This window comes from Styela clava, chromosome 3, assembly GCF_964204865.1.
Source record: "Styela clava chromosome 3, kaStyClav1.hap1.2, whole genome shotgun sequence".
Lineage (NCBI taxonomy): Eukaryota > Metazoa > Chordata > Ascidiacea > Stolidobranchia > Styelidae > Styela > Styela clava.
The window spans coordinates 22,822,344-22,843,022 of NC_135252.1; the positions used below are offsets into that span (position 1 = coordinate 22,822,344).

Sequence of the window (20,679 nt, forward strand, 5' to 3'; positions counted from 1 at the left end):
CAATTTTCAACCACGCTTAGTACACTTAGTGGAAGACTCAGATAAAACAAGAAATATCCTATTCGAAAGGGAATTTAATGAAAGAAATTAAATCAAATTCATATCTTGTCTTGTCTGAGGAAGTTGGACTATGATCTAACAAAAGCTTAGAAAGAGAATATGCTATTCTTAATGCTAGCTGAGTTAATTAATTGATAGCGCAATTGAAATTTTAATAATTTCCTTTATTGGTATCCGGTTTCACAACTTTATAATAAACTAATTGTTTGACATTATCTAATCCAGACATTCAGAGTCTGAATTGCCGAGTTCATTCTTTAACATCTACCCTGAAACGTATTCTCAGAAACATTATCAAGAATTTGAGAAACGAAAAATGCTGAAGAATCCGCCATAGCTGATCAGCTACGGGAATATACATAGAAAAATATGAATTTATACGTACTTCATATCTATGTTACGCTAACCATTCAACCTAATTATTTCTGAATTGTTTTTATGGACGATCATCGTTATTTATAAGAAACCAAATGCTTTGTTGTTGACTTCGAAGCAGTGTCGTATCAAGGGCATGAAGAACTCGTGCCAATGACATACCTACAACATGGCTACAGATGAGTTTGGTAACAAAATTCTTGTCGCATTTATTTGTAAAATTGGAATTCCAGATTCTACGAATATTAAAACTTCTAAAATACATTAAAAATACATTATACTACACATTAATATCTCACGATCTATGCTGAAAATACCGCGTTAGATAAAATTGCTAACTTTTCGAATCCTGAATTTGAGAACTCTGAAAGCCAATATTTATAATCGAAACCACCAATTGACAAGAAATAAACCCAGAAAAAAATTCACACAAAAAACTCAAGGTTGCCTAATTGATACAACACACTCAACTCATTCGGATCATCCCGAGAGTATATGTAATGAGGCTTGGTGTGATGATATTCTGAGTTGCAAAAATTATCTTAATTAATATCACTGGACTGTCTCTATCTATCGACTGACGCTATCTAATTATATAAAGCAGAGCTGGCCAACACGTCGATCGCCACGCCATCCCATAATCATATTGAACGAAACATAAACAAATGCGTTTTTTGTGGGTGATTCCATTGGCAGCGGCGTGATTACATGTATGCGTGTGCAGTTATCTACATATTCAGTACTCATTCGTTTTTGTGTAAGACCTTATTACGGATTAGTCGATCGCGAGCTATCTTGAAGATTTTTTAGCAGGTCGCGCGCACTCACTTGGCAGCAAAAAGACACATTTCAGCTGGATCAGTGTTACCGCATACCATCGAAATGACAATAGCTACTAAAAGTAAATAAAATACAGTACACTCACTCAAAAGTGAAGAAGACATATTCTATGAAAGTTACGCACGTGAAACTACTAAGATTCATTGTACTGATGGTAGTGTTATACGTGCACTCAAAAGTAATAATCACCTATTTTTAGTCATAGTCCATATGATTATTGTAGGAAACGGTATAGTTCAAACTTATGCAACTCTGTCACAAGCTAAAAATTTCTGGCTAATGTCTTTAAAAATATATCATCCTGAATAGTAAAATGATGCATATCTTCTAACTTCCATTTCACAAATATCTTGATATCTACCAAATGTTCAGTGTCTGTATTATTGTGCGTTCAAAATACGGCGCTGTAGAAGTATGTGTACCAATATAAAGGTAACTAATTTCGTTCGTCTACTTTACATCAAGTTGTGTGAAGGGATAGAAGCCTATGGACAGGGGGTATATTCACTTGGCTAACACAGACAGTTTCCGAACTCGTAAACTAACTAATATAAGAAAAATCGGAATAAAATTATGACCTAACTCTAACCTGGTATACATACTACGGGAGTACCCAAAATACTACATCGTTATACAGAAATATAATGAACATTAATTGCACGACATTTCCTTGTGTGTCATCTTTATTCCAGATTTATTGTAGTGATAAAACCTACGTGTCAGGAAGTTGAGTCAATGTCTTATATTTCTTGTGCAATCAAAATATCAGAAAAAATGATCTCATACAATGGCGTTTTAGAGTCATTAGTTTATTCAAATTTTAATCGAATTTAATTTAAATTTGATTTAATTTAGGTACAAATACATTTTCAAAGTTTTTTTCCTTTAAATTTTCATTATTCAAACTATATTTGTAGGCGGACTAACATTTTGAAATCAAAATCCGAACCTATTTTTAATTCATTATAGAACATTGAATATCTTGATCATCAGTCATCTCGTGACTATTTTGTCTTCCTAATTATCTCTTATCATTCTCACCTCCAAACTGTTGGTATCGGGTGCACAGCGCCATACATACATTATATCTAGGCTTACGATATATAAATATGGCACAAAAAACCGTGACAGTGTGGATTAGACAAGCCTTGGTTCGATCTCGAGATTTGTAATATTCAACTCATATAAATATTATTGACATTCAAATCATTGGACGTAATTTGAATAATTTAATTGCAGTACCGTCAATGTTAGATGCTAAATTGACGTATTTACATATGATAATTATAAAATACCAATATAGTGCTCTCTCTCACGAATATGTCTCATTGCTCTCACTGAACTAGTGAAGTGAGTCGCAAGTGAGTGATAAATGGACTGTCTATATTAAACAATAATCCTCCAACAACAAACAAATGTGTTGCATTAAACTGAAAAAAAAATATATTTATAACTACCATACAGCATGACCGGGACATTTAAGTCTACTGGGCGAAACAGCTTGTCAAAATTGTGATTGTCCCGACTAAACTGGGACGTATGGTAAGCCTAAGTATACTATGTTGTCAAACCACCTTTGTGAACGTCAAATATCGTGCGACTGGTCGAATTTTGGATTGAATTTCAGCCCACTGAAAGTCAGTAGTCGATTCAAACATAATAAGACTAAAAATTATAAATATGGTGCACGCAAACAATTTCTCTAGAATGCTTATCACGGCGTTGGACTTCGATATATGATCGGGGATAAGTGGCCACTGAAACCATTACGCCTTTACAACATTGCATGTTATCAGCCCCTACGGAACAAATTAGCTACATTGCATAGTATATACATATTTAAAGTTGTTCCTATCAGTCGAATGAATGCATGAACAGAGCGACTAAGAAATAGAATAAAAGTGCCAGAATGATACTGAATTATCACAGATTCATAGTTAGACAACTTCGGGAGTGAACAGAGTCAATAGATTTTGTCGTTTTGCACGTCTTTTCGTACATGTACTCCTATATACAATAAACCTAAATTTTCATAAATTTAATAATTTTTATTAAATTGTATCCCAATAGGAATCCCGTCGGGTGGATGGGATGTGCCGTATCTAGGGTATGGCAGCCGCGGCTGACGCCCTAGGCGTAATTTGATTAGGGGCGGGAAAAGGACAAAAAGTTTCAATCGTAAAATGTTTCTTCAAATTGGAAATGATTGAAACTCGTATTATTACTCAACTAGTGACGTACAAGCATTTCAATTAAGCAGCAGTCATTTAAAATCGCCAGTCAGCACCAAGCGGGAGCATCATGCATTGTCCCATGGACAAGCCTGCAAATACATGTACAATGCCTATATATATATATATATATAATGCGTAAATACCAACCGGACTTCTCACTCCGATAAATAAACATGATAGGTTCAGATGTTGTTTTCAAGATGTCGGTCTGCCCAGCCTACAAGTCCGGTTGGAATTACGCAATTTATTATTATTATATAAAAGCATTGTATTATATAGGCTTCCCATGGCTTACTTAATAGAACTATTTATTAACTTGTAATAGAACTAGAATAAGGAAAATTGGAATAAAATTATGGCCTTACCTCTTGTGTGTCATAATTATTCAAATTTATAGAATTGGAAGAAGTGAACCTACCTGCCAGGAAGTTGAGTCAATGTAGTATTATGTTTCTTGTGCAATCAAAATATCAGAAACAAAATGATCTCATTCAATGATGTTTGAGAGTTATTAGTTCATTCAAATTTTAACCGAATTATATTCAAATTTGATTTAATTTAGGTTCAAATACATTTTCAAAGCTTTTTTTCTTCAAATTTTCTTTATCCAAACTATAGTTGTAGGTGGACTAACATTTTGAAAGTAAAATCCGAACCTATTTTTAATTCATTATGAAACATCCAAATGACTGTTTATTTGAATAACTTGATCCTCAATCACCCGGTGACTATTTTAACTCTTCTTACATATCTCTTATTATTATCACCATGCTCAAATTAATCTCACCTTCAGATTGCTGGCATCGGGTGCACAACGCCATCCCAGGGTTGCCATATTGACTTTTTTAACGCCAAATTTGCCATTTTTGGCTTTTTTCAAACGCGTTTGGCGTCAGAATTTCCGTTTGGCTTTTTGGCGTTTTTTTGGCTTTTTTCAAGTCTATTCTAGTGTCTATTATTAAAATCAACTGAAATACAATATTTAGTGTGTAACAACTGAACAATAGCCTGTACTTAGCTTCTTAACATTAGGATACCCTGTAGTTTCCTGGAGCATTGATTTCCTTGTTTGTTACATCAACTCTTAACCATACCCAATAAGAAATAAGTGCAGTTTCTGCAGCTGCTCAGACAAATGTTCAAGCAGGGTTGTAAACATTGCCTCGTTTTTATAGTTTTGCGTGTTATATGTCAGTTTACGTTCTGTTTCCAAAAAATAGTTGTATAACTCAATTTTCATTATGCCTGATATGGTTTATGTGAGCTTTCAGCGTTAGTTTAGTTCTGCAATTGCAATTGCAGTAACGATGTGATTAACTACACTAAAATTACTGAATTAGATATCAGTGGTCCACCTGTGAGCGGCAGGGGGTCAGATAATTTTTTAATAAAATTGATGGTTTATGAATTTTAAAAGTGAAGAAATTTTCAATAGTAAAGTACGATATAGGGAGAATTTTTTAAGATGTAGCACAAGTTTAAGTAGAAACATATTGTAGGTATATTACATACTGACAGACTGAAGCGGCACCCTGTATTGTATATATTGAATGGTAAAATAATGCTGTCCGCTTGATATTTATTTTACTTTCTATTTGTGTGCCTCACTGAATGATCTGATGGCTCTACATCATCATCAGTACGTTGCCAAGGGCTTAAAATCTGACAAATCATGGGGCTTTTGTAAAATTGTTGGCTTTTTCTGGCTTTTTTTATGTCTTGATTTGGCTTTTTTTGATCGCTGGGGTCTGGCAACCCTGCGCCATCCATACATTATACCTAGGCTTACGATATACTGCTGTATGTTAAACAAAAAAAAAACAGGACAGTGTGGACTGGACGACATTTGGTTCGATCCCGAGATTTGTAATATTCGTCTCATATGAATATTATTGACATTCAAATATTTGGACGTATTTTGAATAATTTAACTGCAGTACAGTCAATGTTAGATGCTAAATTGATATGTCTCATTGCCCTCACTGAACTAGTGAAGTGAGTACTGTGATTTTGTAACTTTACATTTTCTGATTTTACTACATAGGCATACATTTAAAACTATCCCGGCTGTATCCATTGACTATATTGTCATCGAGAGTTCATATATTCTCTGTCCAAATATAGGTTTCAGTTCGAAAAATAGAAAGAAATTGACGTGAACGATACCGGTACAAATAATTCGAATTTGGACTAATTATTGGTTTTACATGCAATACGTTTTCTAACAATGTTAGCGGGAAACAACGAAACAAACGCATTTACCTTCAGTTAGTAGGCTAGCGCTGCGTTACACAGAAACAACAGTAACGAGAACATGTTCGGGTATTCTGCTGGATGGCTGAACGCCAAAGCGGGACTTTTGGCTGACTTGTCGGGACGGCGGGACAAGACGCTGAAAAGCGGGATTGTCCCGCCTAAAGCGGGAAGTATGATAAGCCTATATAAAAACGATGCTTTTATATAATAATGAAAAATTGCGTAATTCCAACCGGACATATAGCTGGGCAGACCGACATCTTCAAAACAAAATCGTAATGTATCATCAAATCATTATGTAACTAACATTCAAATAAATAATGGTTCATTCAAATATCATGATTATTTTTCATCCTGTGACTATTTTGTCATCTTATTTATTATTATTCAACATACAACCATACTCCGTAGGTCAATTATTTCATGCTGAACCATATCCTATTTGAATTATCCACCATACCCAGACTGCTAGTATAGCGTGCCCCAACGCCATACATACTAAACTACCCACATGTACGTGAAATATAGCGCGCGATTAGTCGAACTTCGGTTGGAAATATTAGAATTCTGAAAGTAAGTAGCACCTTCAGTTCAAACGTAACAAAATTCAAACTCATAAATACACGCTTCTCTGGATTGCTGCTTGTCATAGCGCCTGCCCTCGGCATATATTCGAGGGTGCCGACTAAACTAAAATTTAGCAATTTATGGTCAAAGCATTTGTCCAAAAAACTATCTTGACTTAGCTGGCCTAGTTATTAAAATATTGCAACACCGCATTTAACACCTCTAATTTTGAGTTTTTTATTGCAATTTCGCGGCATTTGCAGTGAGACATGAATTCTTACGCCGTTTCCAACACTATTTTACTCTATTCTTGAACGATTCACTGACAACTAACTTACTTACTGGCTTGCTATCAATAAACCTTCCACCCAATGAACCAACCGAGATTAATGAGTCTTTAAGATATTGCTAGATATCAGTGACAGATTTTATCTAGACTTGTTTGTAGAAAAAGACACGAGTAAGCGTCGTATTACGTCATTACACAGAAAATAAATTGCCCCCCCCCCCCAAATGGCGTTTCAGAAGTATGTGCACCAAAATGACGCACAATCTCATAACCTTAACCTGGTACACATACTATGTTCAGGCTGTGCGCCATCTTGGTGCACATACTTCGGTACCCCCAAAAAAAATAAGAGATGGCTATCTCTTGACAGTGCTCCCGTAATGTGTGTACCAGGTCGGAGTTAGGCCAAAATTTTATTTCGATTTTCCTTATTTTAGTTCTATTACAAGTTCGGAGACTGTGTGTGTTAGCCAAGTGAATATACCCCCTGCCCGTAGGTTTCAGTCCCTTTACGCAACTTGATGTGAAATAGGCGAACAAAAATAGTTACCTCCATATTGGTACACACACTTCTGGAGCGCCCTTTAGACCCATTTTCACGAGCGTCTATATTTTACCTACGTATCCATTCAGTGCCTGCATTACTGTGCATTCAAAACAGTGCACTAGAATAGATGCATGCAAGAAATTTCCTTGTGTGTCATGTTTATTAAAATTTATAGAATTGAAAGATGCGAACCTACGTGTTGAGGAAGTTGAGAATGTATTATTATGTTTCTTGTGCAATCAAAATATCAGAAACAAAATGATCTCATACTGTGATGATTCAGAGTTATTGTTTGATACAAATAATCCAAAATTAATCAGGTCTATTGCAAACTCTTTTGAAACCATAAACAAAATTGCCGTATCCTTATATACCGAGTGTCCATAAAGTCTCTTTACAGTTTCAATTTTGTTATGAAGTCAGTTCTCAATATATCTTAACCAGGTTTGTTGCTTTTTAATCAGTAATTGTTAAGTATATTACTTCATTCAATACATCAGTGAGGTCCAACGCAATATATGGTATCGATGAATTTTCTCTGCAATTTTAAATTTTTTTAAGACTTCATGGACACCTTTTATATACGTTTCTCGGCAATTCCTATGTATGCAAATTTGCACTCACGCGTATTAATTGCATAGAATAGCCACCCAGAAATTGCTGATTTCGAGAATTATGGGATAATTGGATTATTATTAACAAAAAACACGAAACAGTAATTTTCACATTGATTGAATATCTATGACTAACAGTCTCCTTTTCCACAATAAAAATATAATTTTTGGGATTTTAACTTTCAAATACCGCTTCCAGATATTTTGAAATTTTTGAATGCGATCTTCTAATCTAAATGTTTGCTTAGTTCTGTATTCAAATATACTAGTGGCCTGGTTTCATTGTAGAATCTACTGGTCAAAAAGTTAGTACGACGGATTAAACGTTCGTTTATTGGGTGCCCCAGAAGTATGTGCACCAATATGGAGGTAACTAATTTGGTTCATACACTATTTTACATCAAGTCGTGTAGAGGGACGGAAGCCTATGGGCAGGGGTATATTCGGGGGACGAGTCCCCGAACTCGTCCCCCAACCTGATACACATACTACGGGAGTACAGTTTTTTTTTCAGCGTCCATTACAATCAAACTGAGTAGATCTTGAATCCGATCAATTTGGCCGTGCTCAGATCTTTGCCCAATTCAATCTGAATTTGTAATTTGCTGTCCAACGTAGTTTTTCCTTTCATATATTCAAACCAACAAAACAAACAAGACATTACACTTCGGGTAGTTTTTATTAATTTATCAGTCGATTTATAAGTGAATAGCAATATACAAAATCACGTCCCTCGCCAGTCTTAATGCAGCGATTCAAAGAGCATTCAGATTATACCGTGCACTAGTTCAGAACAAATCACCTAAAAAAATAGCCTTTCGTGCGGACTACGTAGTTTATGATAAATATCGATCTTTACGCTTAAAATAGCAAGTTGTCAATTAGTTGAATTCAAACAAACACACTAAATTTTAGTTCAAAGCAACGCGCATCTCTTGCAAGGTTAACTTCGGAGTGGGTCAGTTTTTTCACGTTTTAAGAACATACATCAGCTGGTCACGCTAAGGATTTTTGCGCAACCGACTATAACTCTACTTCCCGTCATATTCAAAGAATCGCGACCAAATACAGTAAACGTTGTTGTTTAAGATAATTTAGTGTTTCGGCCAATTCAAGACTATGGCTTCGAATTCAGGGCATGTCTTATTCTTAGTATATCCTGGCTGTGCGAGGGACAAATAATCAAACTTGATTTTTTGGATTAGCGGATTAGGAACACGGAAACACACGATCACACTAAAAAAAATAATCGAAACGAAATATATTGCATTGAATGCATTATGCTGCATTAAACGCGCAGAGTTAAGAAAAAAAATTGTCGGATAAGGCAATTCCGACTACATTTTAGATTTAATTGTTTAAGATACAGAAATTTTTGAATGAATACGCCAAAATCTAAGTGACGTCATATAAAAAATTCATGACGTCATCAACAGCAAATCAAACAAAATATACACAAACAATAGCGTATAATCGAATTGAAGAGAAAAATTACATAGCAAACGCAAAAAAATCGAGAAAAAAGGAGAGATTCACACAAATATCTACACAACTTCCCCCTCGTGACAAAAATCAGTCAACAAGAGGCCCATTTCAGCGATCATTAGATAGTGGTAACGATAGCCACTTAGAGCCCCTCTGATTAAAGAGCATTATCGACACCAGTTCGAGTGATGTTTTTGGTTTATTGGTTTGGCTCTCAAGGCCGAACACATTACCCCACAATAATCGCATCATACAATAGGCCTTACCAACTAAAATAGACCCAATTTCCTTCAAGTTTTAAAAAAGTTCAAGCTGTAAACCTTATTTGGGCAAACCCACGACATTGCACATTTCCATCATAAGAAAGAAACAACATTCTAGCACAAAAAGCCCAACAAACAATACTTTACCATTAAAGATTATGGGAAGTAGAAAATGCATGAAATGAAATCTCCCTCGGTATGTTATATAAAAAGTTGGAGGGATGGGGGGAGGGGGAAAACGTGCAGCAATACTGAAAATACGAAAATATTGAGTAATTTATTGAAAATGGCATTGATTCTTATAAATCAATGCGACATTTCGACATATATTATTTAGGAAAAATCAGTTGCGCAGGATCTCTTGCTATTCAAGTATGCGGGTGTGGGCAAGACATATCCACGACCATTCAGATAAAGAAAAGGAGTCGCCAAAACTCGTGACGTCAAATGACGTTGTCACGAAAAAGCTGTAACGTGTACATGAAACTTATATGCGGAACAAAAAAGAAAATTGGTATTAACAACAATACTTCATCGAATGTGCTGATTTACGTGCAGTGCGTCTCAATATTAGAATAATAAGTAGAAATAAAAAAAACTGTGTGCGTCTTGATGACAGAAAAGTCGATCAGTAAATAATGAGTGGATCATTACATATACTTTCACCACAAAAAATCGTCTTGCTATCGTTTATTGCTAAAAAAAAATAATTTACGTTGGTTTAATTTGATTCTGAGAGATTAAATTTTTATACAAATCGATATACAGACTCTTTATTAACTTATGGCACCTCAAGCATCTTACCAAGGATGCCATTGAAATGCCAGGATGAAAAAGTTATGCTATACGACTCTGAACATATTTCAATAATAAGGGTGAATTTTCATTCCACTCCGAAGAATATTTGTTTAAATGTGTCACTTTTTGTGCAGTTGTTTTTACGTATATAAGGCATAGCAATATATTTTGAGCATAGGTTACGAAAACAATATCAGAAAGTTGATTCTTTATCCCACGAGAGCTTTACAAGCCATCCACATGGTGGTAATCTGGAGCAAAAACGAGTAGGAGATTTTTCCGGATCCGGAGGTGGTGGTCTCTGTCGTCGTTGGGGTGGTGGCAGGAGTCGTTGTCGTGGTGACCTTTGTAACTTCGTTTTGATCTTCGATATATTTATGGTCGTTGCATAGATCGGCCTCGCATGATCCAAACTTGCAGGTGCTGAAAATAAAAAAATTGCTTGAATTAGACAACAGATATAGCAATGGCCAAAATACAGGATATTTTTATAGGTCAGGTACGTGCTTACTAAGTTCGTTTTCGATTATTTTTATTTCCTAGTCATAGCCAATTTTATTTTTTCCATCCAGTAAAAAAATGACATACGAAATTGAAAAATAAATAAGATTCAACACGCATTTTTACTTGGAAAGGGAGGCCGCGCGAAACCAAAACTGGTTATCGAGCAGCAAAACCGAAGGATCAATATCTAATTTAATTTAATCTATTATCATTGGTGTGAGTGGCAGCTGGCAGCTTTAAGTTCTAAGTTTTAATTTTTTTTTTTTGGGGGGGGGGGGTGATACATTTTAAGTTCTATTAGGTGTTAAGACCACTACTTTGAAGTGCAAGGACGACATTTTGAGCATCTACTTGTGTAAAAAAAACATATGCCTTTAAAAAAAATTGCAAACGTTATTCTTTGTAAAAATAAATAGCTGTCTGTCAAATTTACCGCGTATATGAACAAGAAGACTAAATGACTATCACTGTCGAAAAAATTTAGCGAATGAATATCTTCAAGTCAGAGTCTGAATGGAAATTCTTTTCAACTTTACGAATTCACAAGTCAAATTTCGAATTAAATGGAGTTGTAAGTGCGAAATCGTAACTTCAAACATTCGTGAATTGATTATTTCCAACTGAACAAGAATACGATTTGTAAAAATTTTAAGTTTTCGTAGTGAAAGCTTGCTATTTTAGAGCTGATGTCGGATATAAAATATTTTACGTCCCTGGTGACGTTTTTTCCATGTCTATTGACTATGTCTTACTAAAAAAAATTACGATCAAGATCAGTTTCCTTTCATTTCTTATAAATTTTATTCTAATAATGAATTTGAATTAAACTCTTTTAGGCTGTTTTGAATTTGAAATAAATGCTAAAACTTTTTTTGAGTTTTAATGTGCTTAATTACACAATTTACCAACAACTTACTAGAGCCCGATCGCCAATTGGCTACCAAACGGGCAGTGCCAGAACCTCCAATTACCCAACTCCCCTGGTTGATGCTACAAATTGATTTACTTACTCGGGAGAAAACATATGCCTGAGCTCCTTCGTCACGTTGACCATTTTAGCGGTTATTTTCTGGAACGTAGGTTTGGTGGCGGCAACGAAACCTTGGGAGGTGAGAGACGTAGTCCCGGCAGTGGCAAGCCAGCCTGTAATGAATTTAAAAAAATAGTTAGGAATCGGGATATTGCAGAAAGTTTTTTATTTATCCCGAGAAAAATGCAAGTCTACCTCATCGTTTGTCGAACCACATTGTTATATCACTTCAACATTTACCCTAAACTAACATAACAAGCCAAGTCCAGGCCTCTGCTTTTATTTTCTTTATATTCTATGTAAGATTATTTAGGTCATTATTCTTTTTCTTTTCGGGGCCCGGGATGATGAACCACCGAGTCAAAACTCAACCATCAAGTAGCTCAACGGCCTCTAAGCGCTTTATGTGCAAAGCTCATAACTACTAAACTAAGACATAAGACTTCGGATAATTACCACGTTGATGATAGACCGAGCGTTTCCCTGTGGCCCATGAACGCCCAAAGGGAACACAGAGCAATTGGCGGGGGGCACGACGCATGATAGATTTTACTTTTTCCGTTACGAGGATGTTCTCAGTTCTTCCTACAGTTCTTTCGATAAGATTATTTCACAGGGTGTTTAAACATAATGGTATTTGGAATCAACCAATCAAAATACTATAAATGCCACTGGAATGATAAACAGGGCGACATGAGTGCTAAACGTCTCCGGAAGGGGCCACGAGCCATAAATGGTTGGGAACCACCGAGGTAACATTGATTGAATCTAAGACCCACATCCCACTGTACAGTGCTAAAAACATACGAAATATGGCCCATTCGTTAAAAAATTTCAACATTTCTTCGCTTGGCCACCACGTTCAAAAATATAACACAATTTCTCACCAACAAAATCTTTGATCAATTGTTTGATATCTACTGGGTCGAGAGCTTCCATAAGTCTGATGTATGTTCCGTACTGTGGGAAAGCAGCGATGATTGCCTGGTTTATTTGGTCGCTTGCAGGGTTGGTGAGCCTAAAATTAAAGTATAAAATGAGTCAAATGGAGTCCCACCAGTACTACCTGTGGTGGGTTTCTTTCAAGGAGATTGTGTGATCCCGTGTCGAATATCATGATAATTAGCAAACGATAATTAGACCAGGGGATGTGCAACAGGCGGCCCTACGTCAAGCCATTCAGTGTGGCCCTTGTCTAAACTCACATTTTTCCCCATCGAGAATAAAATCCTAATCCACAGATTACGCTTAAAAAGGCGCCCGGTGCCCTTGTAACTGTAATTCATTGTGTGCATAGAAGAACTAATTTTTTTTTTGAGTGGTCAAGCTAGACGTCTGAATTGGTTATATGGCCCGCCGACTAAAAATGTTGCACACCCCTGCTTTTGACGTTGTAAAAACGCAGCAAATGAGCTACGTGCACCGTAGCTGACGATTAGTTTTTAAAATATTATGTATTAGATTGATGTGTAGCGTGTCATGTTAATGAGGCACCGTGACCGGCATATACTTTCTGAAATCCTTTGTTGTTATCGAGTTCAATACAGAAGCGAATCAGTTCTTGAAATTTTGAAACCCCCACAGCCAATACCCCAGACTACATCAGTAACCCACCAACAAAGCTGAGCACAGAACTCAAAATCAAAGTAATATAGGTGTGGTTGGAGTCGAATTCCCTTACATCTGGTAATACCTGTATCCGAAATTAAAATTAGAATTCTCATTTTATATTAATTAATATAGAATTTTCAAAGGGCAATCAAATATTCTTATTTTGTGCGATGTATTCAGTATTCATATCTTTTTGAAAAAGGCTCTGTACGGGCTCCCACTTATATTTGGATTAAATTGATTAAATTTTAAAGATATAAAGCCTTTCAACAGAATATTTTAAATTTTAATTGCGCATATCAGTAATCGGATTTTTTGGACCTCCAGAAGTATGCACACCAAGATGGCGCACAATCTGAACATAGTATGTGTGTACCGGTTAGGATTCAGGTTGTGCGACATCTTGGAGCGCATACTTCTGGAGCACCGAATTTTGAGCAACAAACTTCCAGTTTTGTGACATTTTAAGGTCCAATTTAGTTTCTTGCTGAAATACAGATCGATTAATCGATAGCCTGACCTCTTAAATAACGTAGGCTCCAATTTTGTTTTAAAAGGCGCAAAAGAGTATTTACAAATACTTCAATCATGTAAATGGCCTGCCGTTTTTGATTCAGAACACGGGGCGAACCCAAAGAACAGAACCAAGTGCATTTGAAAGATATACTGATATACTTTTATGCAAAGTGTTCCGGAATACTAAAACTGTTAGGTACAATCATACCCAGACAGAAGTTAAGTAATATTTGACGTTTTATTTTGATAGAAGTAATTTTCCGTTTGTTACTTATCGATTTTTTTTTTGAGGTATTTGTCTGTTTGTCTGTCTGTTAGATGCACGCGATATCTCACGAAAGCGAGATTGAATCTGATCCAGATTTTGCATGTACATTTATCATATGTCGGACCGGAAGCCTATTGATTTTGGATGAATTATGTCGTATAATTAGCGAGTTATTAATTATTTAGTGAAGGGACACAAGGTGTCACTATGGGGTAAGAGCGCTGTTTTGGGGATCCCCTAACTTTCGATCAATAAGCCTTCGGTCTCTGACCGATATTCTCGTTTATTCAGTTGTTTAAGTTCAAAACTTCCGAATCAATAAAGTTTTGTCAAAACTTGAAACTTAAAAAACTTTAACAGAGTAATGGGTCGGGCTGTGAAGCCGAAAGTCGGGAGTTGTTCAGCATGTTGGCCACTGGAGTTGGTGTTACCGCGAGTTTTGCCGAAATTCTGAATTCACATTGCTAAGCGTTTCGGATTTACATCTTAGTCAAAATTTTTATAATCTGAGGGTCGTGTGTCTATGAAGTTCTCCTGATTTCTCATATCCCTCGTATTGAAAACGCTTTGTTAAAAATATCTAAATTTTTATGTGGCACTTGTGACTAGGGCTGGGCATTTCTAACCGAATATTCGAATCGAATAGTAAATTATTCGAATCGATTCAGAGCGATATTTCGAATCGCCGCCATCTTGTTTTTTTCTTTCCGCCAATTGTCGAGTTAAATTTCTCAATTTTTTTTTTGAAGTCATACTTTTTCAACGCAATTCTGACATATGACTCTTTTTCTGTAGTGAGTTATTGACGAAAACATGTTTTTTATTGGGTGTAAACGCTCAGCAATCTGTCTGAGTTATGTATATTACGTTTCCAGTAATTTATGTGTCTGGGGGACCAAATACAGAAAGAAAGTTACATACAATTATATATCTCCCAAGTATTCGAGATTCGATTCGAAAAAAACATTCGATTCGATTCTGAAATCATCAGGTATTCGAAAATGCCCAGCCCTACTCGTGACTTGGTAAAATGCCTTCCTACTCAAAAATATGCCACTTATTCTCAGGCAACGCTTTATAATAACAAAAAATAGCCAATGATTGTGGCACCGTGACTGCGTATGACATCTTTCTTTGCAAAAATGCCACATATTTCACGATGTGGCGTAGGGGGGAACTATTTTCTCTATTTACACTTTGCCAATTTCAAAAGTGGAGTAAACAATAATATTTGGAAACCAACAAAATACTGGGAAGGTACCGATTTAAAAATAAATAGTCAAGTGGAATAATTGTGGCACTAACTTGAACATAGCAAACTGGAAGTCGATTTGCCAGTAAATCAAACCCATCAAATACTCATTCATCTTGAGCGTGTTTTCGGCACTCAGATCGTTTATCGCGGTTTGATTGTACGGCCATGGGCTGCTGTAAATCTTGTTTATTTCAGCATAGTAGTAATTGGACCAGACGATGTTATTCTTTATCAGCATGTAGTACTGCTTAATGAGATCTGGCATTGGGGAGCTGGGAAAAGCGGTCTTGTATGCATTGACAATTGCATCGAAAGAACTTATCAGAGCATTTACATCGAACGTGGGTTGTGTTGCAGCGGTAATTACGCCCTGTAAATGCTCTAATAAGGGTGCGACTTCAGCTGGTACTGTCCCGCCCATTTCTGTAATGAGTTTTCCAATGATTTCGCCGGCGTTGATTGTAGGGAAGTTAACGAATCCGTCAATGAAAACCTGAAAATAGAAAAGATATATATTACTAAAGCAGTAGAATGTAAAACATTTAAGGGCAGACATTTAATCTAAAAAACAATGCAGCGATGCTCAAATTCACGGGCACGAATGTTTAATGACTGATATGGGCAAGAGATAAAAAGATACATCGGTAAAATATTTTCACTCCCAAAAATGACTGTTTAATTAACCACAACGTCCAAAGAAGGTACTATTTTCGATAAAAAGACAGGCGACCCAACCTCGGGTCGCGACCTATATGTTGGAAGACACCGATATAGAGAAATGAGCCACATCGCCTTCTTAACAGAATGCTAGACACATTCACCACGAGAAAGTCTCCATACAAGCGACCAATTATGCAGAAGTATCAACTACTTTTGTGAGAATTGGAATCTCTCTCAGTTTGGCATGGCGTACTCAATTTATTAATTAAACTGTGATTTCTAACCCTTTTTCAAGCGACCCAAATTTAAAAAAAATAAATTTCGTGAAACCACGCGACCCAAGAATATGCTCAAATACTTAACGAGTGCCACTACAACAGAACATTTAAATTACTGATAAAAAAGAATTATTTTCCTACTGTGGCATTTTTATTCGTTTGTTAAAAAACGAGCACGAGAAAAAAAGCCCTTGGGTCGCGACCTATACGTTGAGGAACATCGACATATGAAGCAATGAACTACGCCGCCTTATTAGCAAGGTTAGATAATTTTTTTCAACTAATTCATAACTTACCTGGAAAAATTTGTCCAACTCTGTGGTATAATCGGATAACAGGTTGTAAAACATTTTAGAGAAGTTGACAACCAAAGCTTTTTCCATTACACCCGCATCTTTAGTAGTGATTTTCTTGATCATACTGAGAATAAAATCGCTTAGTTTGGTTGTAGCCGCAGTGTCGCTAAGGTCGGTGAAATTGAAAGAGTTGAACCCGGCCGCCATCTTGTTGTAAACGTCTTCAATCTTGGACTTTTCGGCGGGAAAGAATTTGTAGAACAGACCTAGAAATAATTTTAAGAACATTAATGCGAATATAATTGAGATAGTCAAACACAAAATATACTGATCAGTGTTCACTATCAACAGTGAGTGCCTCATAATATTCTTATCCTTAGAGTGAACACTGCTGGTGATATATATTGTTAATATTCACACTTCAAACTGTTTTACACACGTATGTTTGTTAAAATACTAAAAACAAACCAAAAAAATTCTTAAAAGAGCTCAGTTATGTGGAATCCTAGCTCATAGCTCTCTTCCTGATTGTATCAATTCAAAGTGCTTTGAATCTCGCGTCTATTAGAAATAGGAATTAATAAACGCTCCCAATCGATATTTGAATGTCCGCCTCACTGTAGAAGGCAATTGGGCTTCCATATAGACAACAGGATGATACAGTGACGCAGCCAGGTGTTTGGGGATGAATATACGTTCCCACTCATGGTCTCATTTGAAGAGGGCTATTCGGCTGACATGCGAGCGTAGCAGCCATGGGAGACCTGAGGGGCCAAATTACCAATAGCTACTTTTTACTGGATTTGTTCGAAGTAAAGAGCACGACTGAGCGTTATATTACTTCATTACGCTAAAAAAGATGACCGTACATTCGAACCCACGTACATTTGAACCCATGTGTATATCCGCGGGTTCAATCTATATGCGGGTGCCGAAACCCATGGGTTTAGGTTAGTATGGGTTAAAATATCCGTAAAACAAAAAAAAATTCCATAGGTGCAATAGTATGCCGGTGCAATTGTCGTGGGTTCAAATGTAATGAAACCAATAAAAAATTGCCTTCCTAACTCCCCAACATTTTGGGCTGGCTACGGATCTACGGTCTAGGAACAGTGATTGCGTGACCTACCTGGAACCCATTGGATCATCGTCTTATACTCAGTTTCAAGAGTGGTAACGTTCGCAATTTTCTCAACGAAGGTGATCAATGCAGTGGCGAAGGCTTCAGTTGCGGCATTGGTTTCGCTGTATTGCTTCAGAAGCTCAAGAGACCAAGTTCCAGCGTAGTTGACATTTCCTTGGGCGAGTTTATCGACAAGATCTGGTATAGCATTGAAGAGAGGATCGAGAACCAATTTGACTTCGTCCGGTATGGTATAGTGGGCTCTGATAGTAGCAATGGCATCGGTTGCGCTCTGTTTCGGGTTTGTAATGTCAATGTCGCCTAAGAGTTTAAAAACGATGTCGTACCAAAGTGTGGAATTCCAATTTGTCGGGAGCATGGACTGAAATAAGCCTGGCACTTTTTCGATCAGACTTTTGAACATCGGGTTTGCCTTGATTTGGGAATCGATCATGGTCTGGTTGAGAAAGTTACCGATGAATTTGTAGATGTCGGCTGTAAATTCGGTGTTTTCAGTGTCCAGATTTCCGAGCGCTGTGAAAAACTCCCCCACCGCAACTCCCATTGCTTGCGGGTCGGACATATTAAACGCGGCCAAAAACATTTTTCCTATCGATGGTTGTAACGGTTTGAATTTTTCCATGTTGAAGCCCATATTTTCGTAAAATGTGACAATTCCAGATATAAATTCATCTACATTTTTGCCATTCGAGAATAGTTCTTGAAGCTGGCCGGTTGAGTCTTTGACGAAATCTTGGATCGCCGCTTCTATGGTTGTTTGGATATCAGGGATCAGGTCGAGAAGGGCAGCTGGGTCCAAGGTGCTATCGGGGCCGAACAATTTGTTGCAGTCAAGTAGGTCAGCGTAGCTGGTTGAAATGCAGGCTCCATATCTCGCTTTTACTGCAAATAAATAAAATAAAAAAAGTAGAAATTTAATGTTGTTCACACAGACAGGCTTGGCACAGAAGTTATGGTCTCTGTAGAATTCTAAATGCGAAGGTAAACCGAAACAACTAGCAGGTCGGATGTCTAGAATGCGGTTCGAGCTACCAAAAATCGCTTTACTACAATTTTAAAAGGGGGGGTCCTACTCTCACCCTGAAAATAATGGTTAGATTAGGAATAAGATGGGATAAATTGATTGTAAATACTGGTGGCTGCTTTTATTGAGTGAATAGCACGACAGCTTCGAATAAAAATCGTCGTCAGTATTTTTTCGTAAAGGCCACCATGAATGAAACCATGAATTCGCGAAGTCGATCGACTTCTAGTCCCGTAAGAAAAGCAGGCTGATTGTACAGAGCCTCGTCCAAAGCCAAAAGAACCCGTAAAACATCGTTTCAACCCACAGTCCATAGATTGTGTTTAAAAAATATATAAAATATGTTTTAGTCCCTCTTTTCCTTCTTCCAGTGATAGAAATAGTTTTCATTACTGAATGATTTCTATGTCCTAACAGAAGGCTTACAGAAATCAAGAATTCGAGCTCACTTGCTTCGTCTTACAAAACCAAGTTGTTTAACAGAGCACGATACTTATGTATCGTAAACACTGATTTCACGAGCGAGAAACCCCCGCTGTTGTTATTTTATTTGCACGTTCAGAACAGACACTGCAGTCAGTTTCGTAATACCGGTTATAAGATCATCTTACAATTTCCTGGTGATGATATGACAGCAGATGACGCCATTTGCTTTTAACTTTCCTTAAACACAATTCCCGGTACAGCGCATGCCACACATTTTATATAGTCTTCTAAAACGCCTTTTACTGCGCATAAAAATATGTCCGAGAGAACACTGATATGTTCGAAGGAAGATATTTGGCGCTCCAGAAGTGTGTGTACCAATATGAGATAACTAATTTTGTTAGCCTACATTACATCAAGTTGCGTAAAGGAACTGAAACCTATAGGCATATTAACTTGGTATTTTATTATAAAAGCATGAGGCCACAAGTGTTAATAGCCTTTGGGAAGAGGCCACAGATTATGAGAGTTTGATAAACACTGCCCTAGGCCTGTGGTTGCCAACATTTTTTCAAGCGAGCCAAATATTTAAAAAAAATTATTTATAAAATCTCGAGACTCGACGATGTCAGCGAGTTTTTGAAATCGACGCGTGCTGTGCAATAAAATTTATCAGAAAGTAAAATCGGTAACTTTTAGGTTTTTCTGATATGAACAAGCGACCCAAGAAGATACCTAGGCGACTCACAGGTTGGGGAAACACCGCCCTCGGCCATCATTTTTGACGATCTCGTCTTTCGCGATTAAACTTTACTACTTTACTACTAACAACTTTACTACTTTTACTAACTTTAAATTCAACTTACCCATAATTCCAGCTAGTTTCGCTCCCAATTGTTGTCCAAAGCATTTGCTGTTTGCCCCGCATGTCCGTTCAGTCCAATGATAGAAGGGGATTCCCCCGAGGGAGACGTTGAATCCTTCATTACATTTGAGACCCTCGACTGTTGCCAGGGATACAACCAGCAGTATTGCTGATATAACGTAAGCGGGCGTCATTTTCGTGCTGTTTTTACAACTTTAGTTTGACAATGTGTACTAATTAAGTATAATCTTTAATCTGTAATTTTCGCATAGAAGATAAATTAATTAAATTAACAAATCAAATTTTGTAAGTAAATCAGCAGTGGCCGCTCGCTCGAAAACGGTTTCTGGTTATTGGACCAGGGCGTTTTTTCGGACCAGGGGCGGTTTTTGGACAAGGGGTTAAAATTTTTTCTCAACCAGACTGGCGAGCCGTGTGGCGTAATAATTTAGCTATCAATCTTCACGAATCACG

General features: G+C 36.9%; 1 protein-coding gene across 1 annotated transcript; it reads right to left on the reverse strand.

Annotated features, from left to right (window-relative positions):
• Positions 1 to 8,442: 8,442 nt before the first annotated feature.
• On the reverse strand, positions 8,443 to 20,476 carry LOC120342120 (uncharacterized). Its single transcript, XM_039410811.2, has 7 exons — positions 20,207 to 20,476; positions 17,876 to 18,772; positions 16,747 to 17,012; positions 15,563 to 16,005; positions 12,750 to 12,880; positions 11,843 to 11,975; positions 8,443 to 10,751 (listed from the first exon to the last, which is right to left on the reverse strand). Exons 1-7 carry the CDS (start codon positions 20,397 to 20,399, stop codon positions 10,538 to 10,540), a joined length of 2,277 nt encoding a protein of 758 aa, XP_039266745.2. The 5' UTR covers positions 20,400 to 20,476; the 3' UTR covers positions 8,443 to 10,537.
• Between the last annotated feature and the right edge of the window lie 203 nt (positions 20,477 to 20,679).

Bases quoted from the DNA above. Each gene is read 5' to 3' on its own strand.
- LOC120342120 (XM_039410811.2), bottom strand. From the start codon at position 20,399: ATGACGCCCGCTTACGTTATATCAGCAATACTGCTGGTTGTATCCCTG. The intron at 17,013-17,875 runs GTAGGTCACGCA...AATTATTTCTAG, and splicing joins GATGATCCAATGGGTTCCAG to GTCTGTTCTACAAATTCTTT. The intron at 11,976-12,749 runs GTGAGAAATTGT...AATTCATTACAG, and splicing joins ATTGATCAAAGATTTTGTTG to GCTGGCTTGCCACTGCCGGG.